General features: G+C 30.0%; 2 protein-coding genes across 6 annotated transcripts in view; one reads left to right on the top strand and one right to left on the bottom strand.

Annotated features, from left to right (window-relative positions):
* The window catches only part of LOC127710373 (cellular tumor antigen p53-like), a 45,722-nt gene extending 28,816 nt beyond the window's left edge, over positions 1-16,906 (bottom strand). The window contains exon 1 of one of the 5 annotated variants that reach the window (XM_052216201.1): positions 16,623-16,906. In XM_052216201.1, coding sequence (XP_052072161.1) covers positions 16,623-16,768 — 146 coding nt within the window. In that variant the 5' untranslated portion in view covers positions 16,769-16,906. Of the gene's footprint in view, positions 1-7,499; positions 7,519-9,263; positions 9,372-16,622 lie in introns of those variants that run through there. The other 4 variants (XM_052216193.1, XM_052216202.1, XM_052216196.1 and 1 more) reach the window with 4 other exon arrangements.
* LOC127710376 (WD repeat-containing protein WRAP73-like) overlaps positions 1-24,035 on the top strand; it is a 58,010-nt gene that overhangs the window by 7,033 nt on the left and 26,942 nt on the right. The window contains exons 4-8 of the mRNA XM_052216203.1: positions 784-900; positions 3,010-3,082; positions 3,743-3,846; positions 4,500-4,586; positions 23,294-23,428. Of these exons, the coding sequence (XP_052072163.1) occupies positions 784-900; positions 3,010-3,082; positions 3,743-3,846; positions 4,500-4,586; positions 23,294-23,428 (516 nt within the window). The remainder of the gene's footprint in view (positions 1-783; positions 901-3,009; positions 3,083-3,742; positions 3,847-4,499; positions 4,587-23,293; positions 23,429-24,035) is intronic.

Raw genomic sequence — 24,035 nt, 5'->3', positions numbered from 1 at the left:
AATCAAATATTAGGGGAGATAACTCTATCATTACTTAAACAAACTCAGTTAAAGCATGCAAAAATAAGTAGAACTGACAAAAGTTAGACTTTCTTTAAAATTTAGGTCCATCTAAAGTTCCTATGCATGTAGTTTTTTTAAGGGTCTAAAATTTTGAAAAAAAATAATGAAACCAACCTGGATATCTGTGGATGTTCTAACAAAAAATTTTGACACTGTTTTTGAATGGTTGTGCATGAAATATTTTTCAAAGATATATAAGTATGGGAAAATAACATAATATATGAAGGGAAGAGCACTTATATTGCTGTTATTCATCTTGACTGTTACTGAAATGCATTCAATGACAAACTGAAGAACTTGCACTTTACAGCCAGATCAAGATGCATTCTTTTATGTTGTAAAATTGTTAGATTACAATTACATATAATTAAAAAGTATTAAGCCAAAAAATGGAACTCTAAATTAAATTGAAGCAGTTGGTAAATGGTTACTCTCATCCAACTTATTGAAATTTTAATTTCACTTATTCTCTTGCTTGAAGCTCATAAATATACAGTGCTTCATGCAAATTGGAAAGAAAGCAACCTGTAATGTATTTTATTAATTTATTTTTATTGTGAAAATGGCAATTTTATATTCCGTTCGTCCCTGCACAAACCCCCTTTTTAACCTTCATTGGAAAGATTATAGGTTAAGAAAAGGCTTTCTGATACATGTATATGCTTTATACAGTCATAAATGCACTGGTACAAATTGTATATATATATATATCCTATGTAGGTATGGTCAATAGAACAGCCTGACTGGAACTGTAAAATAGATGAAGGTTCTGCTGGATTATGTGGTGTCCATTGGAGTCCAGATGGCAGACATATTTTGACTACAGCTGATTTTAATGTAAGTGTTCATTTATGAAGCTATATTTATTTGAATCAGGATAGGTTTTACTGTTAGTGTTGGTATTATAGAAAAGAAAGTAGCTTTACCATTACTTCATGATATTAATACATTGCTTTAAAAGTGCATGCAATCAGTTTTTTCTTTTCTAACATATATCTCTGGAAGTTAATTACCTTTAACATGAAAGGCAAAAACAAGATGAATGCACATAAATATAAATAAATTTTGCAAACAGTCATAAACATGTCAGGTGAGATGGTTAGGTAATCTTTGCATATAATTCTGCACACATACAGTTTTGTATTATTGAATTTAATCAATCGTTGTTTCCTATTTAAACTAAAGATATAGGGAGATTCACATGCAACAAAGACAGGGTTACTTTTTAATTGAAAATTCTTTTCAAAGCTGAATTTGTGGTTTCTTACCGTAGTTATTTAACTTAATAGTTATAAAAAAAAAATGTAAAATAAGTGATCCATAGTCCAGAGGCTCTTGTAGGAAAATAAAATTCTCTTACCTGACATCCTCTTTAATCACGCTTAGCATTTTTTTTTTAACATTCAACCTGTAAGCTATAGATTCCAATGCAATCAATTGATAGATTTTATAATACTGACTTTTAAATAATTTTACAACTCTGTTGTATACAACCTGAAGGGTCACATTATAGAAAACTGAACCCACAAATTATGTTTGTATGTTGACAATTGGGGACAATTATTTCACTTTTATCATCGGAACATCATGTAATTTTATGACGGGGAGAACAATAACGATATTGATGGTAGATTTTAACACCCATAGAAAATTACAGTCCCACCTTAGAAAATTGGAATTGAAGTTTTTGTTGTCGGTTATTTACTCCATTAGTAGCCCATATTGATTACGATGACATGTCACCGTGATCCAAATTTTAGAATATTTTTTAGACCACAATGTAAATAATTGATAGGTTATTTTTAAAAACATGAAAATAAATATTTTTTGATAAGTTTGATGGGTCAGTAGACACTGAGTGACTGACCAAATTGATCTGTCTGATATAAGAATTATTCAAAATTTACATGACTGACCAAATTGATCTGTCTGATATAAGAATTATTCAAAATTTACGCAAGTTAAAATGATTTGAGTTTACTTCAGAGCTGTTTAAAGGAGATTTTTTTGGATATTAAACTGATTTTATATCATTTTGTCAACTTAGCTGGACAAATTACCCTTCAACATTTTTTTTAAGGGAGGGGGATGGGGGGGGGGGGGGGGGGATGTCCAGCATGAAAATATTGTTTTTGAAGACTTATTGATCATGTTGATATTGTACACAAAAGAACTTTTAGATGGTTTTTTTATTTTTATCAGGACTACAAGAAACTAAAATAATCAGTAAACAAATGAAAACAACACTTTTAAGTTTTGTGCGTCCGAAATGTTTTTCTGAATTTACCGTCATCCAAGAAGGCTCAGACCTAAGCTAGGGATATTTTTTCCTCCTAAATATAAAAGTGTGAAATATTTCCAAACTACTTCCTTGTGACTAGAATAGCTTAAATCATCATACATTTATTATACCTTATGTAAGTCTTGGAGTTTTAATGAATTAGAGTACATATGTGTAAAATTGGAACACTTTATTTAAATTTGTCTCAACACAAGTAAATAGATTTTTGATAATGACATTTAGTAGTAAATGAAGTGAAATGAGTTGACATGTAAATTAAAAAAATCCATGAAAATGAACAATTATTCCACCATAAGTGACCATGATAAGACTATTAAACATTATTTTTAGCAGTTATGGAAAATCAGGAACTTCACTATTTTTTTTTATCCAACTTAAAGGTCTTCCAATCTCTTTACAGTTCACTTTTAATTCCTTTAACTGGAGGATGTATTGATATATGATTCTTCATGCTCTTAACTATCAAATTACTGTACTGAAGAAAAAAAATCTTGAAGCCGCTTTTGTAGTGTGTACCATATTATATATCTTATGTTGTTAAATTGGCATTGACACTTGCTTAATTTATCACATGAATGCACACGTATACTGAAATCAGTGACAACTTGAAGTAAAATTTATTGATAAAAATGTTTATTTTACAGTTAAGAGTGACAGTATGGTCCTTGATAACAAAGTCAGTATCCTACATACGGTACCCAAAACAGTGTCAAAAAGGTAGGCTGCAGTAGCATAGGTTGATCAAAAATGAGAGGATGCATGTGAGGGCTGTTCCATGACAAAATACAAAGGGGCCAAGGGAAGGGACTTTGAAATCACAACTATGGGTGGGTGTCAAGTACAGTGAAAACTCCTTTCAACAAGTTTGACATTTGGTTTTACTGTTCCTTTAAGATTTTTTTTTTTAATATATTTTATCATGTATTTATTCCCCTTTAGCCACCTCATTTTCTTGGGTACTGTTAGAGTTTATTCACTGAAGGTGAGTATTAAAAACCTGTATATTAACCTCAAAACAGTCAAAAGAATCAACTTGAGTGTTCTTATTTTATATTTTCCAATTAATAGTATAAAAATAAGGAGATGTGGTATGATTACCAATGGACAGTTATCTACCAGAGACCAAATGATGTAGGTGTACATAACTGTAGATCACAGTGTGGCCTTCAACAATAAACAAAATCCAGCTGTATTTGCTATGAAATCAACATACACAGAAACACAGAAAATGAGATTACTAAAGATAACACCCATTTGTCAGAGAGATAATGAACAAGCTACAATCATTGAAACAAGCTGGAATATAAAACCCAAAGTTTATCTGTATATTTGTGCATTATGATGCCACATTAATGCCACATTTATTTTTGCCTTTAGCGATAGATTTTAGTAGTGAAGGAAAGTACATGGCTTTGGCAGAGAGACGGGATTGCAAAGATTTTGTCAGCATTTTTGCCTGTAGTAACTGGGAGCTTGTCAAAGTAAGTATGAGCATTTTTGCCTATAGTAATTGGGAGCTTGTCAAAGTAAGTTAGACAGTCTGCATGCAAATCAACAATTCACATTAATATTTTGGTTTAAAACAGTTACAAATAGTGGAGGCATTCATGTAATGATAACGAGATGTGGTATGATTATCTATGAGAGAACTATCCACCAGAGACCACAGGGCGAGGAAGTAAATAACTATTAGGGCACTTTATTGCCTTCAACAATGGGCAGAACTCATACTTTATAGCAAGCTTTAAAAAACCCCAACATGACAAAATGTGGTACAATTCAATAGGGAAAACCAACAGTCTGATTTATGTAGAAATTAAATGAAAACAAAGAAGGCATACAGCACACAAAGACAACCATATTCATTCAATTTTTGTGGATTTTGTTTTTCTCAACTTTAAAAGTTTGTTAGTACTACATTATTTTTAAGTATGAATAAAAGTAGATACATGTACAAGGTCATTGACAGACGACAGCTTTACAACAATTGTTTACCATGAACAGACGTGAGTCCATAAGGCCATCAGATAAAATGAGATGACATATTTCCTAAAAATGAAAGACATAGATTAAAAGTTTGAAAGTTCCAACTAATTAGCTAATAATAGAGTGTGATTTTATGTTTACTTTATAGCATTTTCAGACAGATACAGACGATTTAGCTGGAATTGAATGGTCACCTGATGGACGTGTACTTGGAGTCTGGGAGTCACCCTTGTGTGTAAGTAGTTAGTAGTCTTAGAATATATTGTCTTTCAGCATATTAAAGGCATTACAGAACATTGTACAATCATTTCATTGAACTGAAAAAATTCAAAAGATGGATTTATAAATGTTTCATCAACCAGGATTTACTTGATCAGTGGCCTGCTAACCAATAGATATTTCCATTTTGATTTGGGCCAATTTAATTGACCAATTTGAAAATATTTAGGTGCCATTGTTTTAATTTTTTTTTGGGGGGGGGGGGGGGGGGGGAGTTTACTTAAACCAGCATAAAAATTTGCTTGCCACTGGCAAAGAGAGATTTTTTTCACCTCTGAATATTAAAATGGTTTTCCTCAACCTTTTAACCAACTAAGATTGAGGATGCACTTTTCTAAGTGAAATGACTTTAATAGATTTTAATTTCATATCCTGTAATACTGCCCCCACCCAGGAGGTATGATATACACTTACAATTCAATATGATTTACAGAAATCTATATCTATAGTTATGGCTTCTTCCCTGTATATAAATATACAACATGCAATCTCACAATACAGTGGCATGTTACTAGTAATAATTATACTATTACATCTGGCTTAATACATAGGTGATACATGACATATGCACGAACACCAAAATAAATGAAATATTAGCATATTGAGGCCTTGTCTGATATTTGATTTACGATATCTAAAAATTTTATCTTCTCTTTAGATTATAGATAAACCAATTGAAATGCTTAATTCCAAGAAAATTGACAAGATATAGAATTTAACGAATTTATCTAAGTTTTGGCAGACATTTGGGATTTCCAGATTTCAATTGTTATTTAGGATTATTATTTTTTTTACATTAATCTAAGCCATCTACTGTTTAATAATCTACGGTAATAAAATTTCAGGATATACAATTGTTTGATATAGTTGAAATTCTATACATGGTTTTCATAACTGGAAGATAATTACCAAAATTTGCATTCCTTGCTATTATATACATGTATTAAATTAATGTAAGTTTTGAAAAATTTAACCCATATAGATTTTGATTTGAAATCATTCAAAATTTCCACACAGAGATTTGTGTGTGTGGATAGTTAAAAGTTAATCATTGATAATATCAGAAATCTTTTTGTTACGTTTTCAAACTTGTTTCTTTTAAAGATGTGTGAAATATTCGCAACAGTATGTTAAGCAACAAACCATAATATATAATGTTAACTGAGTATCTCTAATACCAAATTTAAGATTTTTAAATTTAATAGCTGAAAAAAGCAACTATTTTAGATTTGATGTACTCTTAATAATACTATTAATGTTTTTATCATTTACTATAGAAGTTAAATTTTCAACATTTTATTATTTATTTGCACTGTTGTAAAGTCATTCACACCCAGTTAGATGCACCATAAAAGTACATATAGATCTCAATTATAGTTTTATTTAGAGAAAAGGACCCCTTGGAATATATCTTTCTTTTTTTGAAAGCTGTGCAACATTGTTGTACCTAGTTCATCAATGATTCCACAATCTATATCAGGATTCAGGAAACATGTACATAGATACCGAACTACAAATTTGAATGCTCAATAAAGTGTGAATTTTCTATAGACTAGTATGCAAACTTTGGCAAATCCATGAAATTAAATATCCAAAGAAAAAAAAAAATCTCCATCAACCAAAATTAGTACATGCACCCACAAAAAAAATTATTTCAGAGGTGCTGAAATGTTGAATATTACATCTGACAGTGATGTATTTTTCATGACAATTTTCATGCATGGTTCTTTAGTCTCTCTCATGATTTCATAAATATTGTAAATTCTTTTGAATACTTGGTCTGAATGCCCTTGTTTTCTACTAGCCTTCTAAGAATTTGATCTGACAATGCTTTCAATAGCTCTAATACATTTATTCAATGTATGATCAGAGTTGTCAAAAAAAATTTCAAAACATCAGATCAGAGTTCTCCTATCTAGAATAACAACCTTATTTTCACCAATAACCTCTTGATGTTGTTGAAAACTAATCATTAGATTGATAGGTATAAAAAAACATGTTCTAGTTAACACTCTATTGAATTCAAACACTAATGCAGCATAAGTACATATTAGTCTTTTATTACTGTTAGCAGATTATGTTCTAGGTATGGTTTTACAGACCAACTCATTTTTCCCCAGTATGGTAAGAAGGTATATCTTGTTATTCATTGATGAAACCGACGGATGACCCCGGCAATATAAACCATTTTAAACAATGTGAATATATTCAGCAATTCATTTATATTACGTCACATAATACCAGCTTAAGATCCTCTGTCCAAATTTTAAATTCAAATTTCAGAATAAGATGCTGAAAAAGTATATCAGATGTATCAAATTAAGCTTTAAGTTTAGAATATCAACTAACGGTATTTATAAGATATGAAAAATTAACTGTAAAAATTGATATGAAAATTTGATATTTGACATAATAGCATTTAATGGGGATACATTGTAATATAATCAGAAAACTATGACACCACATTTATAATGTGAATTGAGGAATGCTTAGAATTGAATGAAATTTTACCATGATTTATTTTGGCACCACCATCAATTTTTTTTTTAATCATTTAAAAAAACATAGTTGACTTGTTTTAAAAGATGAAAATAAACCAGAATAAGTTCTTCTAGAAAACCCCCATTTCCCAAGTGATGCACATGGATGCAGAATGTATTAGAATAGAACATTCTTACTGGTATCAAATACGTAAATTTTTCATGAAATACCAATAAAACTGTGTTCAAGTATAAGTTTAAAAGGGGAAATATAAATAAATTGTGTCTTTTTCAGTCTTTCTTTAAAATATCCCAAAACAGACTTTCAATTGGAACTAGGAATGTAAGCTCATAAAAAATTCAAAATTAAAAGATTTACAATACTTTACCTTATTTATGACGGAAGATGATGTGTGCGTCTTTTTCAGTATTTACATAAAATATGAATGACTCTTTGTACAAATTTTTTTAACCAAAGGTTGGGTTATATGGTGCAATCATAAATGAAAATCATTTTGTTTACAGAGAAATCAGTATTCAATTAACCGTTATAACTTTACTTGCTTCATTTCACTCCATAATTTTAAGGTGAAAAGTATATTTCAATAACAAATATGAAATCAATCTTTAAAATCATTGATGTGTTTAGGTTTATATGAGTTTTGTATATAGCAATAAGCGCTTTGGTCATTCTGATTGTGTCTCACAGTCATGATTAAGCTTTTTAAAATGTTTTTAGTATCCATTGTACACCCAAGACATAAAATTAGATGGACTAAAGTGCTGAAACTGATACTAGAAAAACTTCATTGTTTATCGTTACACTGCACTTATAAACCCGTCATACAAAAACCAATGTCAGGGTTATCTCAGTTTCCTAGCTTTTGTTTTTTCTTTCATTCACAGATTATATCAGCTAAATTTTACTGTGCACTTTTGTTTCTGTTAATGTAAGTTAGTCCTTTGTGGTATTTATTCAGATCACTGATTTTCAATTTAGTATGTGTAAAGTTAGAGGCTATGGAGGGGTTAACATGATGACCCAGCTTAAAGTTTATTTTTAGTGAAAATTATCACTTTGAAAGTGCAATGAATTGAATTGAAATATAGACTAAATATTGAAGTCATGCACTCATGCTCCTTTTAATCAAAACACTCTCTTCACCCATATGTACTTAAAACTGAAAACAAAAACGTCCTATTGAAAGCAAATATCCATTACAATTTTTCTTTTTTTAATTCAAATGGGCTCCTAGAAGATTAAGGATTGGCCCTGTATTTAACCTCTTTTTTGTGTAACTTTATGGCGTCCATCTAAAATTATTTTCACTGATTATTGGCAGATGCTTTACCCTTCAGAATTGTTCAGTATTTAAAATATGCCAATTATTTTTTGGGGGTAAATGGGAACCTTGAAAAATACATTTGTAGTTGAACCTATTTTTTTCTGGCAGGTACAAGTTGTTTATCAATTTGTGGAACAACAACTTTTCCAATTTGAAGGATCAAGGAAGCGGTTTCATACCTATTGAAATAATTATTTGAATGTTGTTGACATAGGTAGAATTTCACTATCACTCTATAATTTTACTACCCCTGGCAATGTTCCATAAATTGTAGCCGGGTATATTTATTTAGTGGCTTTGTCAACATGGTCTATCAACTTGATCTAATGTTGTAAGAGTATTTGTTTATACTGTTTTCACCCACATAATGAATGTTTACATTAAGGATAAGGCCTATCAAAATTTTGAATTTTCTCTGGTTATGTGTGATTTTGAAAATAGGTCATTTAAAGGGGTTTATTTTTGAACTTTTCATCAGATAAATAGCAATTTGAATACTTTCTACTATTCTTACAAATTTTACCAACAAAATACCTGTAAAAACATTAGTAAATACCCTGCCAAAACATTAGACAACAATATTTTACACCTAAATTTTTGACTGACCTTGATATCAACCTTTTGGATCCAAATTTACCTACGGTTGTTTTTGAAATACTGCCATTAATTTTAGTTCAGAAGACTTAATCTTTATATCTTTTCTGCATTATTTTATTCGTAAACGAAGACCCTTTAACAGTGCAAAGTGAAACCTATTTTAATTTAAATTTAAGTTTTAAAAGTGAAATATCGAGTATACAAACTTACCTCTAAATGCTGCGTCATTCAAAAGACGAAAACTGAAGAAATCAAACACTTGCTGAAAACTTTTTGAGTTGTCTTTGACGGTTAGATAATTTGACCTTTTTGTTGTTCGATAATTACGAAAATCTTGACCCTTATCATGTTCCTCTTGTAAAGAGGTAAACACACAATATATTGATACCCGATCGGGTATAATTCAAGCACATATGACCTTTGACCTTGATCAATCAATAATGTTATGAATGATTATGTTTATTTGATCTTTATGAATGGAATAGTATGATAAAAGTTTAAATATCATCATACCTATTCAGTTATAAAGTTATTAGTAGTTTTGTTATATTTTTAATATATCATTAAGCAAAGAGTATTGACATCAATATTTTATTTTAAGATATGTAATTTAATTTAGACATTTGTAATATTTATGAAGTTGAGGGAAAAGGGAAGCTAATGAGTTCAGAAGAAGTTCATGTCAACCCAGAAATTGAATAGGAACCCTTTTTCCAATGATTTTTTTTACTTAATTGGATTTTTAGCTGTACTTAATATTTTTTTATCTTTATATTTTTTTGGTAAAAATGACTGCAGTACTTTTTTTTCTGTTCTTTATATTGCTGTATGTAGTCAAATTTAATGGTTCAATTTTATTATGTTTAAAGCTTCCATTAAATTGCTTATATAAACTGGAATTCACAAATTTACTAAACTCTAAGCTAATTACTCATATTGAAAGTTATACTTTCACAATTGAAATAAATTGCAGGTTTTTTTTTGGATATGGGACATGGGACATGCCCTAGGAGAACTATGGCACATAAACAAGGAAACTTTGTTTGAACAGTAAAGCACATTTGAACATTCTTTGATCACTGTAAAGATCTGAATATTTAATGGCATCACTGCTAAATGATTTGTAAAATAACATTTCAAGAAAAGGTAGTCCTGAAGATTTTAAAATTAAAAATATAATTGACTTGTACATAAAAAGGATATAAGAACTACCAGAAATATTGAAATGTACAACAGACCACAACATTCTCCAAAATAAAAAAAAATGATGTTCAAATAAAGACACACAACTACTGACTATCTTAATATTTGATCAAATTTAATACAAAACATAGTAATTATAAGAAATAAGCATATAATTGGTTTTAAAATGACTCAAACATTTTCAAAAAGGTACAATAGTATATACCTGTAAGGTGTACTTGTTCAGGTGTTAAATTTTTCACCTGTAATTAGTAAACAACGTAGATCAACAGAGATAGGCTTCTGTTTATAAATATTACATTCATTGTTGGGTTGTTTTGTTTTGATGTAGATAATCATCTAACTTCCTAAGAATCCAGTTAGGTGTCACATTGTCATGTTTGTTGTCATAGTTTTACACGCTGTTTTCTTTTATCTTGGGATATGTTGCCAACATGATATACTCACTTTTGAGGAATTTTAAATTGTTATTTGTGATTTAATTCTGTGCTAGTCCTTTGTAAACCTTTTGTTTTTGTTTTGTTTACATATAAACCGTATAAAATTTTATAGTTCAAACACCTAACATTTCTTGAATATTGTTTTAATTGATACAAATGTTAAAATTTATCTTTTGAAATGCCATTCTTAACTTGATAATTATAATAACCTCAAATTTTGTAATGCATGATAGAGATAACACTGAATTCAGGAAGTATGAGAGTCTTTTGCTATCTTTGATTGCAAAATAGCACTAAAGGATCGGTCTGTATTTTTAATGAAAGAAGCAATTTTTGAGGCAGGAATGCAATTCAATTGTAAGAATCTATAAAAATTCAGAAAAGTGTGTGATTTTCACTGATCATTTTTATATATATTTTTTTATACAATACATTTTTTTATTGATTGAAACTTAGCCTTATAAGGGGAGATAACTCAGATAATTCAATGTTATGGAGGAATGTATAATACATTTTTTCTATTTGTATTTTAGCACATAAAAAAGTTCTTTACCCCATTTTTTCTTTTATTTTTCTAAAAGCATTTTTATAAAAGCTATCTTTTCATAACTTATGTAAAAATTTTGTCATTTATTTTTCTTACTATTGACATGAATTAAGTCTGAACAAGCATTGGTGTATTGTTGCAAGCATTTAGTTGTAGATAGACATAATTTCTATTGACCTTTTTTCTTTACAAATTTTAAAGTCGGTGAAGCAGATTTTGCTAGCATATATCTTAAGTGAATCACAGATTTAATCCTCTATATTTGGCATTAATTCGATAATTTTCTCTTTGATCTGTGCTAAATTTTCAATGTAGTAACATTTTATGAATTCATAAATAAAAACGATTTTGTCGTAAATATTTATTATTGAAACGTGACAAATGCTCTTAATTGTATATGCATGCTTGCTCGTCATGATTCTGATTTCGATCATTAGTTGCTATACTTAATTACCGTGACTTTGACCAATAAAAAAATATTTTCATGAAATTTCATTGATAATATTTATTAATATGAAGAGATAAAGAATGATATTTTGGACTCGATAACATCAGCATGTTTAAGTGTTTTAAAAGCACAACTCACAAGATCGATTGACCAATCAAAACAGTCAAAGAAATTATCCCATAGCATAATACTACAGATTTCATTCTGCGTAAAATGAAATTATTAGATATGAAAGTTGGATTTTTATCCCCTTTTTACTTTTCCATGAATGTTTTTATCCCGGCTTAGATAACGATTGCATTATTGATGAATCATGCTCATAAGAAAGTGCTGATCTAGATGTGTACATGGTATTGCTATACCTAAAGGTTTACAATTAATTTTACTGTTTAATTGACATGAACTTATTAGTTCGAAACAGGAATATTGAACTACATCCAGCTTGCCAAGCAGGCAGTGTCTCTCAGAAAAATAACTTGCCCTAAATGATGTTTGCTTGCTTTTTGATTAAATGTCATTTTGACAAAAACTCAAAATTCACCTAGATTTGGTTGAAAGGATTCTTATCGCAAAAAAGTACTGATAGGTATCACCAAATATTTATCCTTTTGAACTTAAAGTTTTAGATTGCATGCCCAGTTATTAAATGAAGCTTTTTTGGTAAAGGTATGTATTGAAGAAAAACTACTATTTTACTGAATTTAGACACATTGATTCATTGTACTCCTATAAATCCTCTTTCCTCTAACTTGAGATCCAGAACCTCAAAAGAAAGTGTGCTCACCATTACTGTAAATTCAGAAATTATTGTGTGCATTTATTATTGCGATTTTGTCATTTTAGACTAAAATGCGATTTTTATCATTGCGATATTGAGAAAATTCACATAAAAAATTTCAAAATGCGAGTTTAAATTATTGCGATTATAACCCTGTCGCATTTTTCGCAATAATAAAAACATCGCAATAATTTCTGAATTTACAGTATTTAGGTGGAGTCTCTCTCACTTTGTATTTATTATATAGCCATATAGTAAGTACATGTAGTTAGTTTGACTGTTTGGGCTTATGGCCGATCATTCGGCTCTTCAGACAGTAACTACCTTGAAACAAATGTGCTGATCATTCACTCGATAGACAATAACTACTTTTAAACAAACTATTTCATTCTATAGACAATAACTACATTGAAACAAATGTGCGACTAAAAGTGCAAGCATTTATATTAACCATGTGATTGTACGTGTTATTTTGTTTTGAACTTTTGAATATTGTAATTCAATGAAAAAATATGATCAAAAGAACACCTGTGATTAATAAAAGCATTAAATTCGTTAAAAGTATTAAAAGATGACAGTAGTTAATCGTGCAACGTGACATCCTGGTCACCTTTTGACCTTTTTATGAGAGTTTGAATCTAGACATAGATGGTTAATCAAGAGGTTCACCTTATTTCTGTCTAATGTACATATATACATATATTTATAAAATGTGAATTTCACGTAGTTCAGAAATCGGACTGCCTACAGTTTTTTTGTTGATCATGAATATGATAAAACTATTTGGGTTTTTGGACAATACTTTAGTCAGATAACATTTTCAATTACAGAATATTAAGTTAATATGTGTGGGAATAATTTTATTTTAATCATTTATAAGTTGAAATAATGATATTGAATATTAGATACATGTAATAGCAATGATCAAGGGCATTATTTTTCGTATCAGTCATAAAATACATTTGTAGTAATGCAGTGAAGTTTAAATTATACTTGTATTAAATGTAATTTGTGAAATAGATTTTTGTCAGCTTGTTTCCATGAGCAAAAATAATTTTTCGAACGATATCTTCTGCTGTCACAATGTAAAGAAGGGACTTTTAAATTTTTAAGTATTAAGTGTTTTCATTCACTTAAAATTAGATGTAAATGTTGCACATTTTGACAAAATCAAGCAGAAAATATGACTCCTTAGCATGATTTGCACATTAGAAAATAAGATTTTTCGCTACTAATGTTACACACTTAACATCATATTTGGTACTTTGTAATAACTTTGTAACTTCTACCATCTCAGTTGCCTCATATTCCCACAATTTTATACAAACTTAGATAGGAGAAATACAATGGTTTTGAATATTATTCATTTTCAAAAATTTATTACCACTTTAGTTTTATATTAAATAAAATCACTTTCTGCACGCATGAATACCAACGGCTTTCTTTTACAATATAAAAAAAAACCCAGCTATCATAACATTGCATTTTAAAGATTAAACTGTACTGTTGAGACATTTTATTTTCATTGGTATCAATTTTCGTGTTTAGAGAAAAGTCTTCAACTTCGAGGGTACTTTTAATTTTGGGTTTTCATCATTTACTGCTTTCCAAAGAACTTAAAAATCATGTCACATAGTGTATTGAATAATTAGCTTGTTGAGCCCTGTACTCTATGTTTCCTAGGCCTTAATGTGGTTGAATCAAGAATAGATTTTATCAATTTTTACCGTTGGTCTTTTTTGGTTGTAAATGTCAATGTAAATGTCAATATAAGTTGTCCTATTCTACTTTCTGGCATCAAATGGATAAACATTTCATTTTTGAATAATGGACTTGATATTAGTAGGCCACAGGGACCCTTTCTGCACCTACTTGATATTTTTGGTATATGTAGTGTGCATTTGTAACTGGTTTCGTATCTGAACCGACCTTGAATAATTGTCATAAAATTATTTGAAGTACGATCTTATACATTTGTAGTACAAATGTATGTACTTATTTTGACATAAAAAGCAAAGGGATTTTAATTCATTTATAAACTGTATCAAAAGGAATTTAGAATCTATGATGTCTGAAAGATTTATATTGACATAAAATAAGATTTCATGCAAGATTACTGTAAAAGTTGGATGAAATTGCCAAATTAAAAAAAAAGTTTGTTGTTGCATAAGCATAGTATATACAGAATTAAATAGGTTGGAAAATGGTCATGAACTATTAAAATATTATGGGAGTTTGATCATGATTGCATTACTTTTCAGCAGTGTGCTTAATTTCCATTTAAAATGCCTCCGAAAATACGTGGCTATATCTAGGCTAACACTCTAAACTAAACATGTCTTAGCCATTCTGTCACATCAGTACCGTCAGAGCAAATATTTTGGTCTGCAAGACTGTAATTTACAAAGTTGCAAAACCGACTGTCCCTAATGATAGTTGACAAAAAAATGTTTCCAAACAAAATTAATTCGTTGCATCTTCTGGTGACCCTCAGTAAATAATTAAACTTCGAATCCTTATGCCTTATGTGTTTTCTTAAAGATTACCAAATACTATTGTTTGATAAGGTATTTCCTTGTTATAATTGTTAGATAGGTGTTCATTAAATTATATTGATTAGATTACTGTTTTTTTTTTACTAAATTAGTACTTGTAGGTAATGAGCTGTTAATTATGGTGTGTTATTCCTTGTCCCAGATACTTACGTAGATGGTTTTTCGTCCATTGAACAACAAACCACAGATTGTAAAATACATATTTTTGTGTTTCCGTGTTGTAGATATATTCCTGAGCGAGTACTCGAGTATTGCACGATAAAACCAACGAGTACTCGATTAGTAATTGTTCACTAAGTTGACATCCCTACTTTAAAGCTGTAAATAGTCAGTCTTTTGATATAGTAAATGTAGCCCAGGGCTTCGTGATACAATAGCACTAAAACAAGCCTCTATATCATGGGCCAAGCTCTTAAATGGAATATAGATGTAGTCCATGGAATTCAATTTTTTTGTCGAAATTTTTACTACAGTGTAGTTGTACATTTATTTATCGTTTCAATGATTTCAACCTACACATTTGAAATTTCATGAAAATAGAGAAGCAAAAAAAAATCAATGTGTTCATGCTTAAAATTTGTAAATAGTCAGTTTATTGAAATAGTAAAATTAGACCATGGTTCTACAGTCCTCATCACTAGACATGTGTATATATCATATGACAAGCTCTCAAGTGGTCCCATGTCTTCAAAAATCTATAAAGACTGCAGCAAAAGAATTCTATATTTTTAAGTGGACAATTGGTCAAGCATAAGATGAACTCATTCTAGACACCAAAGATTTAGGCCCACTATTGATTTTGCAAAATTTGCTTGACCTCAAGAATTTTTTTCCTAAGTGACTGACATGTGTGTTAGATATGTTAATGCTGAGAGAACAAAATCAATAAGCAGGTCATTTGATATATAGAATGTCCTTGTTGTAATGACCAGTGATTTTGTAAAGAATGATGTCTAAGCACCTTTGTTCTTGCATTGGAATCTTAACAGATTTCTAAATCCCATTCAACCTACATAGATGACTTAAAAGACTTAAATGGTATTAGAGAATTATAACTTTAAAATGAAAGGTTAACTTCTTGTACTCTTCTTAAAATGACAAAGTAACTTAGTATGATTATGTTTAGGAAATCTGGTATTATCTCATATATTATTCATGATGTTGGTATTTAAAGTAGTCAGTACTGTCTTTCCAAAGTCTAAATGTTGGAAATCAAAAATTAGAAATGCAAATTTGAAACATCAGTTAGGAATATAGTTCTTTCTCTTATCTTTTCACATGATTTTTGCAGAGCTTTCTTTTTTGTTAATTTACTTAAGAAAGAAGTCAAATTGACAATTCTTTGGTAAGACTAAATGAAAAAAACCCACTTGAAACATTAAAGAATTATCTTACTCATATATGTTGCAAATAATTGCATCAATTTGAATTAAGTTTTAAATGCAGTAAAAAAAAGTGAAAGTAATTTTAGTTGCAAGAAAAGTTAATTTTGTTTAATTCTGCTTTTGAAATAAAATGCATTGGATGATAAAAAAAGAATGAAAAGCAGCTGAAAGAGAAAAATGAAAGTAGATAGTGAAAGTAAGATGTAAACAAACCTGCATCCTGGATTATAATTATGTGATGGCATGTTGTAATTATTGTATCCTTGCGAACGCAGATAGTTCAGTCTTGGATCTGGACGGGAGTTCCATATTGGCACTTGAGAGGTATTGTGTAAATCCCCATTCATTTGAGACGGCATCGTAGGGTTTATGGACGGACGGTACTTCCTACTTGGACGGAAGAGGGTGATAAATCCACCTAAATGTTGCGGTCTATCCTTTTCTCACTTCATTTAGTTAACTGTGAAAAAAGAGAATAGGTACTCTGGTTAATACAGATCAGTAGGATATTGTCACGGATGAGTGATTCTTTTCTAATCGCAACATCTTTTTAAATTTTGACGGGTGTAATTTTTCCCCTATGGCAAATGAAACGGGAGATTAGAAGCATCGCTTCAACAATTTTTAATACATTTTAAAAGATTTGTGTATTTATTGTTTAGATGGGATATTGTTATCGTCAATGTATATTATTCATTATATTTTTTTGTGAGAATGTTTTTATTTTTACAAAAGAGAACAATAAAAGGCATTTTTTTGTTGTTTAAAGTGATGGAGATTTGGTCTTTTGAAAGGAGGAAGATATAGTATTACTTTGTTGTTGTAGTTCTGTTTCCATGACGATGATGCATTATTGGGTAGATTTAATTGAACAAAAGAATTTAACAACAGATTATTTACTTTTATTTTGGTAGAAAACTTTGCCTGAGTTTTACAAAAAACATTTGATGAGAAAATTTGTTTATTTATCATTTGTATTGTTGTTGAATGAAACTGGTGTTTTGGTTTTATACTATGACGTAGATTGGTTGATTGTTACGTTTACCCCAGACACTATCACTTTTCAGCTGATTCATCCTGCTTACTTTGATTGATTTCAGATCCTCTGGTTGTATAGTGGTCTTCATATAAATTTAAAGACAATTTTGATTAGAGATATCTTAGGCTATTTAAAGTGGGAGGAGAGTTAAAGTTTTGCTTCAAATACCAGTATTAGTGTTACTTACATTCATAATGTTTCATGAGATTATGTGTATGATTTTGATAAGCTGTATATATATATATATATATATTCCTGCAGTAATTTAAACTATAAAAGGCATCTTTCAAAGTCTATCCAAATTACTTTTGCAAACAATTCCGCTCAAGCTGGTGCTAGGGGCCGGCCGTCTTAAACTTGCAGTGCGGTGAGAGTTTTTTTGCTCTGTGTTGAAGGACTCACTGTGACTTAATGATGAAGAACAGCAATAAAAGCACTGTTCCTTTGCTTGTTGTGTGTTTTTTGCTGTGCACATACTAATTTTGTGTCATGGATGGATACCCCATATCCTTTGTTTTTCTATTAAAGGATTAAACACATTTTTTCTAGAGGTAATTGATGTGTAAACCGGGGAGATTAACTCGCAAACTGAATAAAAGTCCAATACACATCAATAACCTCTAGAAAAAATGTGTTTAATCCTTATAATTCTTAAGCCAAATATTCACGATTTTTAATTAACATTTTTTGGTGTAAAGGCTACTATAATTACCATCAAATGCACAATTGGCGATCGTAACTAAGGTGTTGGCCGCCATATTGACTTTCTAAAATCCATAAATGTTCGATAAATGCAGCGGAATCTAAAATGAAATAGCACCTTCCTCCAAAAGTTCATTTTATTTAGATATTATCCGAATTGAAAGCGTACAAGTAACAAATAATCTTTCAAAAGTTTTCATTTGTATGAAGTCGTGTTTTGCCATAACGTAAGTTAGCCAAATCATTCATGAAATTTCGCGGAATTTTATTTAAATTTTAATTTTATACATTTTCAAAGCTTTAGTGCATTTATTTTATTCATTTCTTGTTATAAATACATTAGAATAGAAACAACTGTTATGCATTTGTTTTTTAATCTCAATTTGCTTAAATTCCCGGGATCCCTGCAAGCATGTGTATCGCGCATGAATAGATTACGAAAGTAGTTTTGGAAACATGGTTTATCAAAGTGTAAACCAACAGAAAAATTCTAATTGGCCAATCCAATTCAAGTATTTGTAGATATGCAAATCATATAAGAATTATTTTCTTGTAAACCAATTTTCGAAAAATTTAGAATAGAATAACAGCTTATGTAAGGATCCTCTGCTTCCTTAAACTTTTGGTTTTGAGAGTATCTAATGAAGTTACCCGAATAATTCAGTCCCTCCCCGTGATCGCCTCTCCCACTCGCGAGGGCCTGAATTCTTTATACAATAAAAACACGTCACGAATCCAGGATTTTCATTGGTGCTCTCTGTGAGAGAGAGCCAATCAGCTAATAGCTCAATGTTATCGAGATTGGTAAATCCCGAGCTAATTCCGAATGATTATTTGACGATTTTTTATTGACAAGGCCTTCAGGCGTTAATGTAGCCATCGTAGAGCAGTGGAATAAAACGACTGAATTATTCGGGTTACTGATGAAGGTAATATTTCAAAAATGTATGTTGTGCACCCTGAATTCTGTATTAAATGTTTATATATTGTTAATATTGTCTATGTTATATGGCATCAGTTAGTATGCAAATGATTACATAATATTTACTCGAAAGAAGAGACAGAAGATACTATAATAACAATAAAACATCATAAGTCGTAAAAAAACGAAGATACATGGAAAAAACAAACAGCTGCCTATAAAACACTACATTTAAAACTAAAGACTGAGAAAAAAAACATGAGCCGATCAAAAACCAATGGCAATGTCAGTTGTTCTGGAAGGCTGCTTGTGGCACCTAAAGCTGTTTTAAAACACCCAACTGATTAAGTCCATCAGTTTTTGCCTTGCCTGTAAGGAATGCCTTAAAGCAAGACATAGATGTTACAGATTGCTTTGCATTTTCGTTGATTTAGAGGGTTAAGGTGAAACAACGAAGTTCAAATTTACTATAGGCTTGCGTGCACACTTTGGTGAACCCACGAAATCAAATTTCCAAGAAAATACAATTTTTCCACAATCCACACAAATTGGTACCAAAGAAAATAACTGAATCCACAGTAACTGTTCTTGACAAAAATTGTCTTTTTATTTTATCTTTAACTTGTGTTAAACTTTGTTTTTCTCACTTGAGAAGTTCCATGTGTAAAAATTTAAGAAAAAGAAAAAAAAATTCAAGATCTCATTTGGAACTTTTTAATGCATATTTTTTATTGTGAAGTACATTTTCTATTATTAATAAATTTCTGGAAAATTTTGCCTTATGTTTATATACTTACCTTGTGGCGTCCTGTAAAGTCTTTGAAACTTTTTGTTGCTATCTACAGCTATTTAAAACCCTTTTGATACCAATTTCGCAGAAGTGGACAGAAGATAAAAATAGAAGTAACACATCCTGTTTTCTATGATATGAACCCTATTAAACGTTATTTGGTAATGAAAATTAACTACTTTTCATAGATATTAAATTTTTCTCAATTACGAAAGTTTAAAAGTCAAGCTTACAATGCAAATGAACTTTTATAAGCTATTAAAAGTGGTATAGATATGTATATCTATAAACCAATTAGTTACAGCAGTTAGTATACTTATCATGTGATGTTTATGCATTTTTATAGTTATTTTATAAGGTTGAATAGCCTCACTTGGGGGGCTTTTCTGCATCTCATGGGGCTATTTAACTATCTCTCATATTTCATGCATCTTTTAGTATGAAGTGTTAAATTTTTTTTGAAATACATCCAAATAAAACAAGCTTAGTATTTCCTTATTCCAGAGGCAAAATGCATACGATGGCTTAAGAAAATCATTTTTTATCAATTTGAGACTTACGGACAAACAAGGTGTTAAATAGATATGTTGATTTAAAGTGACACCATGTATTTTAATTATGATAAGATTATTTATTGAGTTGCACCTGATAATGCAATGAAAGTACATTGAATTTAAAAATTAAACAAATGTGTCAAATTTGTAATCGATAAAGGCATGCTATCTTGTGGAAAGGTTTTGAAAATGTCACAGTTTGAAAAGTTTACTGCATAAATCAAACATTTTGTACGTAAATGGGTTTAGTTTGAATTTGAATTTTCAACAGTTGAAATTCTTTTGTAACTTTAATGATAAGTTTGTTTGGTCTTGTGCAGTTCCAAGAAGAAACACTGCCTCCTTTTCAGGTTTTGAAACTATACCATTTGGCAAATAACAATCATAAAAATCCAAAGTTTGTAAAAAAGAAGAAAAAGTTTTTTAAAGTACTTGAAAATTTTTGACTATGAAATTATTTTGTTAAAAGACAAGTGTCAGAGAAGTCTTCTTAATTCAGTAAAGTTGATTTCAACAACATATTGCTGAATTTTTCAAAAATAAAATTTTGAATATCTTTTATGGTAAAACTTACAAAGGTAAACTTTGAGTTCATTCAAACTCATCACAATAAACAATTAAAGCCTCTGAAATAAATTTTCTGATAATTTGATAGAAAACATGGCAATTAAAATTTTTCAGCTTGACTTGATATAAATCAAATTCAATTGAATTTAAATTTACATGATGTAATGTGTCCTAAGGCGTAGGTCAATATTATGATATCAGCCCAGTGTACAATACAGAAATAAATATAGTCCCATGTAGGGTCAAAAAGTGTTGTGATGATTGGTATGATTATAAACAAATAATTAAGAATAATTAATCCTTTGATCCTATTGAAATCAGATATACCAATTTTCTAATGCTGTTTAAAAAAGTGGTCCATTTTAATAATTGATGGGAAAAGATATAGTGTTAAAGTTCATTTTGGACTAGGACATGGGAAAGTTGATTCAAATTAAGTTTATTGCAAAAAATGCAAATTTGTACAAATATTTAGTGGAGTACAACCACATTAATGCTAAAATATTAGGAAAACAAAAAATAGACCAAAGTCTTTTACACTAGGATGATGTATACATTTTACATAACATCCAATTTTCTGCCTTTTTAATGAAGATATATATCAAAGTTATGGGTGTTTCAAATAATTAAACTTGATATTCTGTAAACTTTTAAATTTCTTAAAGTAAATTATTCAGGTTTGATATGCATTTTCTGAAAATTGACTTATGTTGTATCTGAATGTAACACACAGATGGTATTTTAGTCCATATTCATCAGAGAACTACTTCTACTAGGAAAACTTCCAAAGGCATGTTTTCCAAATAGTCTGATTCTGATCTCAAAAGTTCTTTGTGATACTTTAACTGTGTGAGTGTGTATGTTTAGCAATGAAATTGCACATAAAATTTAAATTCCTTTAGCCTGATCAAATACAAGAGCACCATAATTAAAATGTGCACTACTCTCTGTCTTAAGGTGAACATGCAGGGTAAAGCTAACCTCTGGTGATATAATGTCTATGTGCAAATTGCTGCATTTTCACAATAAGATGAAGATATAGTGTGTTTTAGTATTTTTTACATCAGTTGGTTCATTATTTGTTGCGATCAATCTGTAATTTGATTGCTGTAAATTTCATACATCCAGAAGTGTTGCTGAGTATGTTCTTGTTACTAATTTGTATTATAGAAGATTTGTGATATGAAATTTGTTTTATGAGGCATCATTCTTTTTTTCCTCTATTACACGCCTGTTTACGGGACGTATTATGGTATACCGTTGTCTGTCCGTCCGTCATCAACATGTCATACACTAACTCAAAAATGCTTCAACCAATTTGCATGCAACTTTGGTGAATTGTTTATATTTATTGACGTGAGCTCCCTTTTGATTTTTATAAATGTTAGATTTGAAGTTTCCGAAATAAGGGGTTTTATTCATTAAAAAAAATGGATTTTCCAGTTTTCGGACAATAACTCAAAAATTCTTTGAGTGGTTTTTGTGAAACTTTGGTGAATTGTTTATATCTATTGATGTAAGCTCCCTTTCGATTTTTATAAATTTAGGTTTTACGTTTCCGAGTTATGGGATTTTATTCATAAAAAAGGGGGGATTTTCAAGTTTGCGGACAATAACTCAAAAGTGCTTTGAACAGCTTTCATTAAACTTTGGTGGCTGTTTTATAGATATAAGAATATGTGGTATGAGTGCCAATGAGACAACTCTCCATCCAAGTCAAAATTTATAAAAGTAAACCATTATAGGTCAAAGTACGGTCTTCAACACGGAGGCTTGGCTCACATCAATCAGTAAGCTATAAAGGGCCCCAAAAATTACTAGTGTAAAACCATTCAAATGGGAAAACCAACAGTCTAATCTATATACAAAACAAGAAACACTTATGAACCACATCAACAAACGACAACTACTGAACATTAGATTCCTGACTTAGGACAGGTGCAAACAATTGCAGCAGGTTTGAATGTTTTAATGGTACCAAACCTTCACCCTTATATCTATTAAAATAACCTCCCTTTAGTTTTTTTTATAAATTTCTGATATGACATTGAGGAGTTATGAAACTTTATTTTTTGAAAAAAGCAAAGGCGTATCATGGCGTAGCTCTTCATTTATTTAAGTTTTAGGGCAATATTTTTCCTTTGATGGAAGATGTATATCAATTCTTTATATTTTAGCACTCAAATATTCTCTTCTCTTTTTTTCCCATTATTCTCTATTCTTTATTTTTTCAACAATTGTTCTCTATTTTGTAATCCCCATCTGCACCCTCTTTTATTGACATTATATTTTGCTTATTTACATTTACAGTACAAGATACTGGTGTATTCAGTTGATGGCAGATGTATATCAAAGTACAGTGCCTATGAGAATGCTCTTGGTGTGAAAAGTATAGCCTGGTCTCCTACTAGCCAGTTCTTAGCCATAGGGAGCTATGATGAAAAGGTAAATAAGATGGTGTCCTTTCTAGCCAATTCTAAGCCATATTGAGCTATGATGAAAAGGTAAATAAGCTGGTATTCTTACTAGCCAATTCTAAGCAATATTGAGCTATGATGAAAAGGTAAATAAGCTGGTATCCTGACTAGCCAATTCTAAGCCATATTGAGCTGTGATGAAAAGGTAAATAAGCTGGTATCCTTACTAGCCAAGTCTAAGCCACCAGAGAGTTAGATGGTTTTTCTAATACAACTTGCTTTTGACTTGTATAACTAAATATATTTTAACTAATGTGTTTTGAAGTAAAAATTGAAACTTTTTTCTTTATTTTACCCAAGGATTTGTATAGTGTATACAAATCCTTGTTTTACCTTTGACCCCCCTCCCCCCAAAAAGAAAAGAACAACTTACAAAAACACAAAAAACAAACAAAAATGAAACAAAAGAACATATTGTAAACCCTAACCCCAAAAGCATCTTTGTATCTTGAGTGTGTATTAACAAAAAATCCCATTTCTTTGTATTTCAGTTTCATATCTGATGAAAAAATGACCTCTATGTGGATGTACTTAAAAGGAAGTACTTTGATAGAGCAATTAAATTACTTTAAATT

The sequence above is a fragment of the Mytilus californianus genome, unplaced genomic scaffold (genome assembly GCF_021869535.1).
Source record: "Mytilus californianus isolate M0D057914Y unplaced genomic scaffold, xbMytCali1.0.p SCAF_75, whole genome shotgun sequence".
NCBI classification, from domain to species: Eukaryota; Metazoa; Mollusca; class Bivalvia; order Mytilida; family Mytilidae; genus Mytilus; species Mytilus californianus.
Note: the sequence above shows the minus strand (reverse complement) of the source record. Positions and strands in the feature narration are given on the sequence as shown.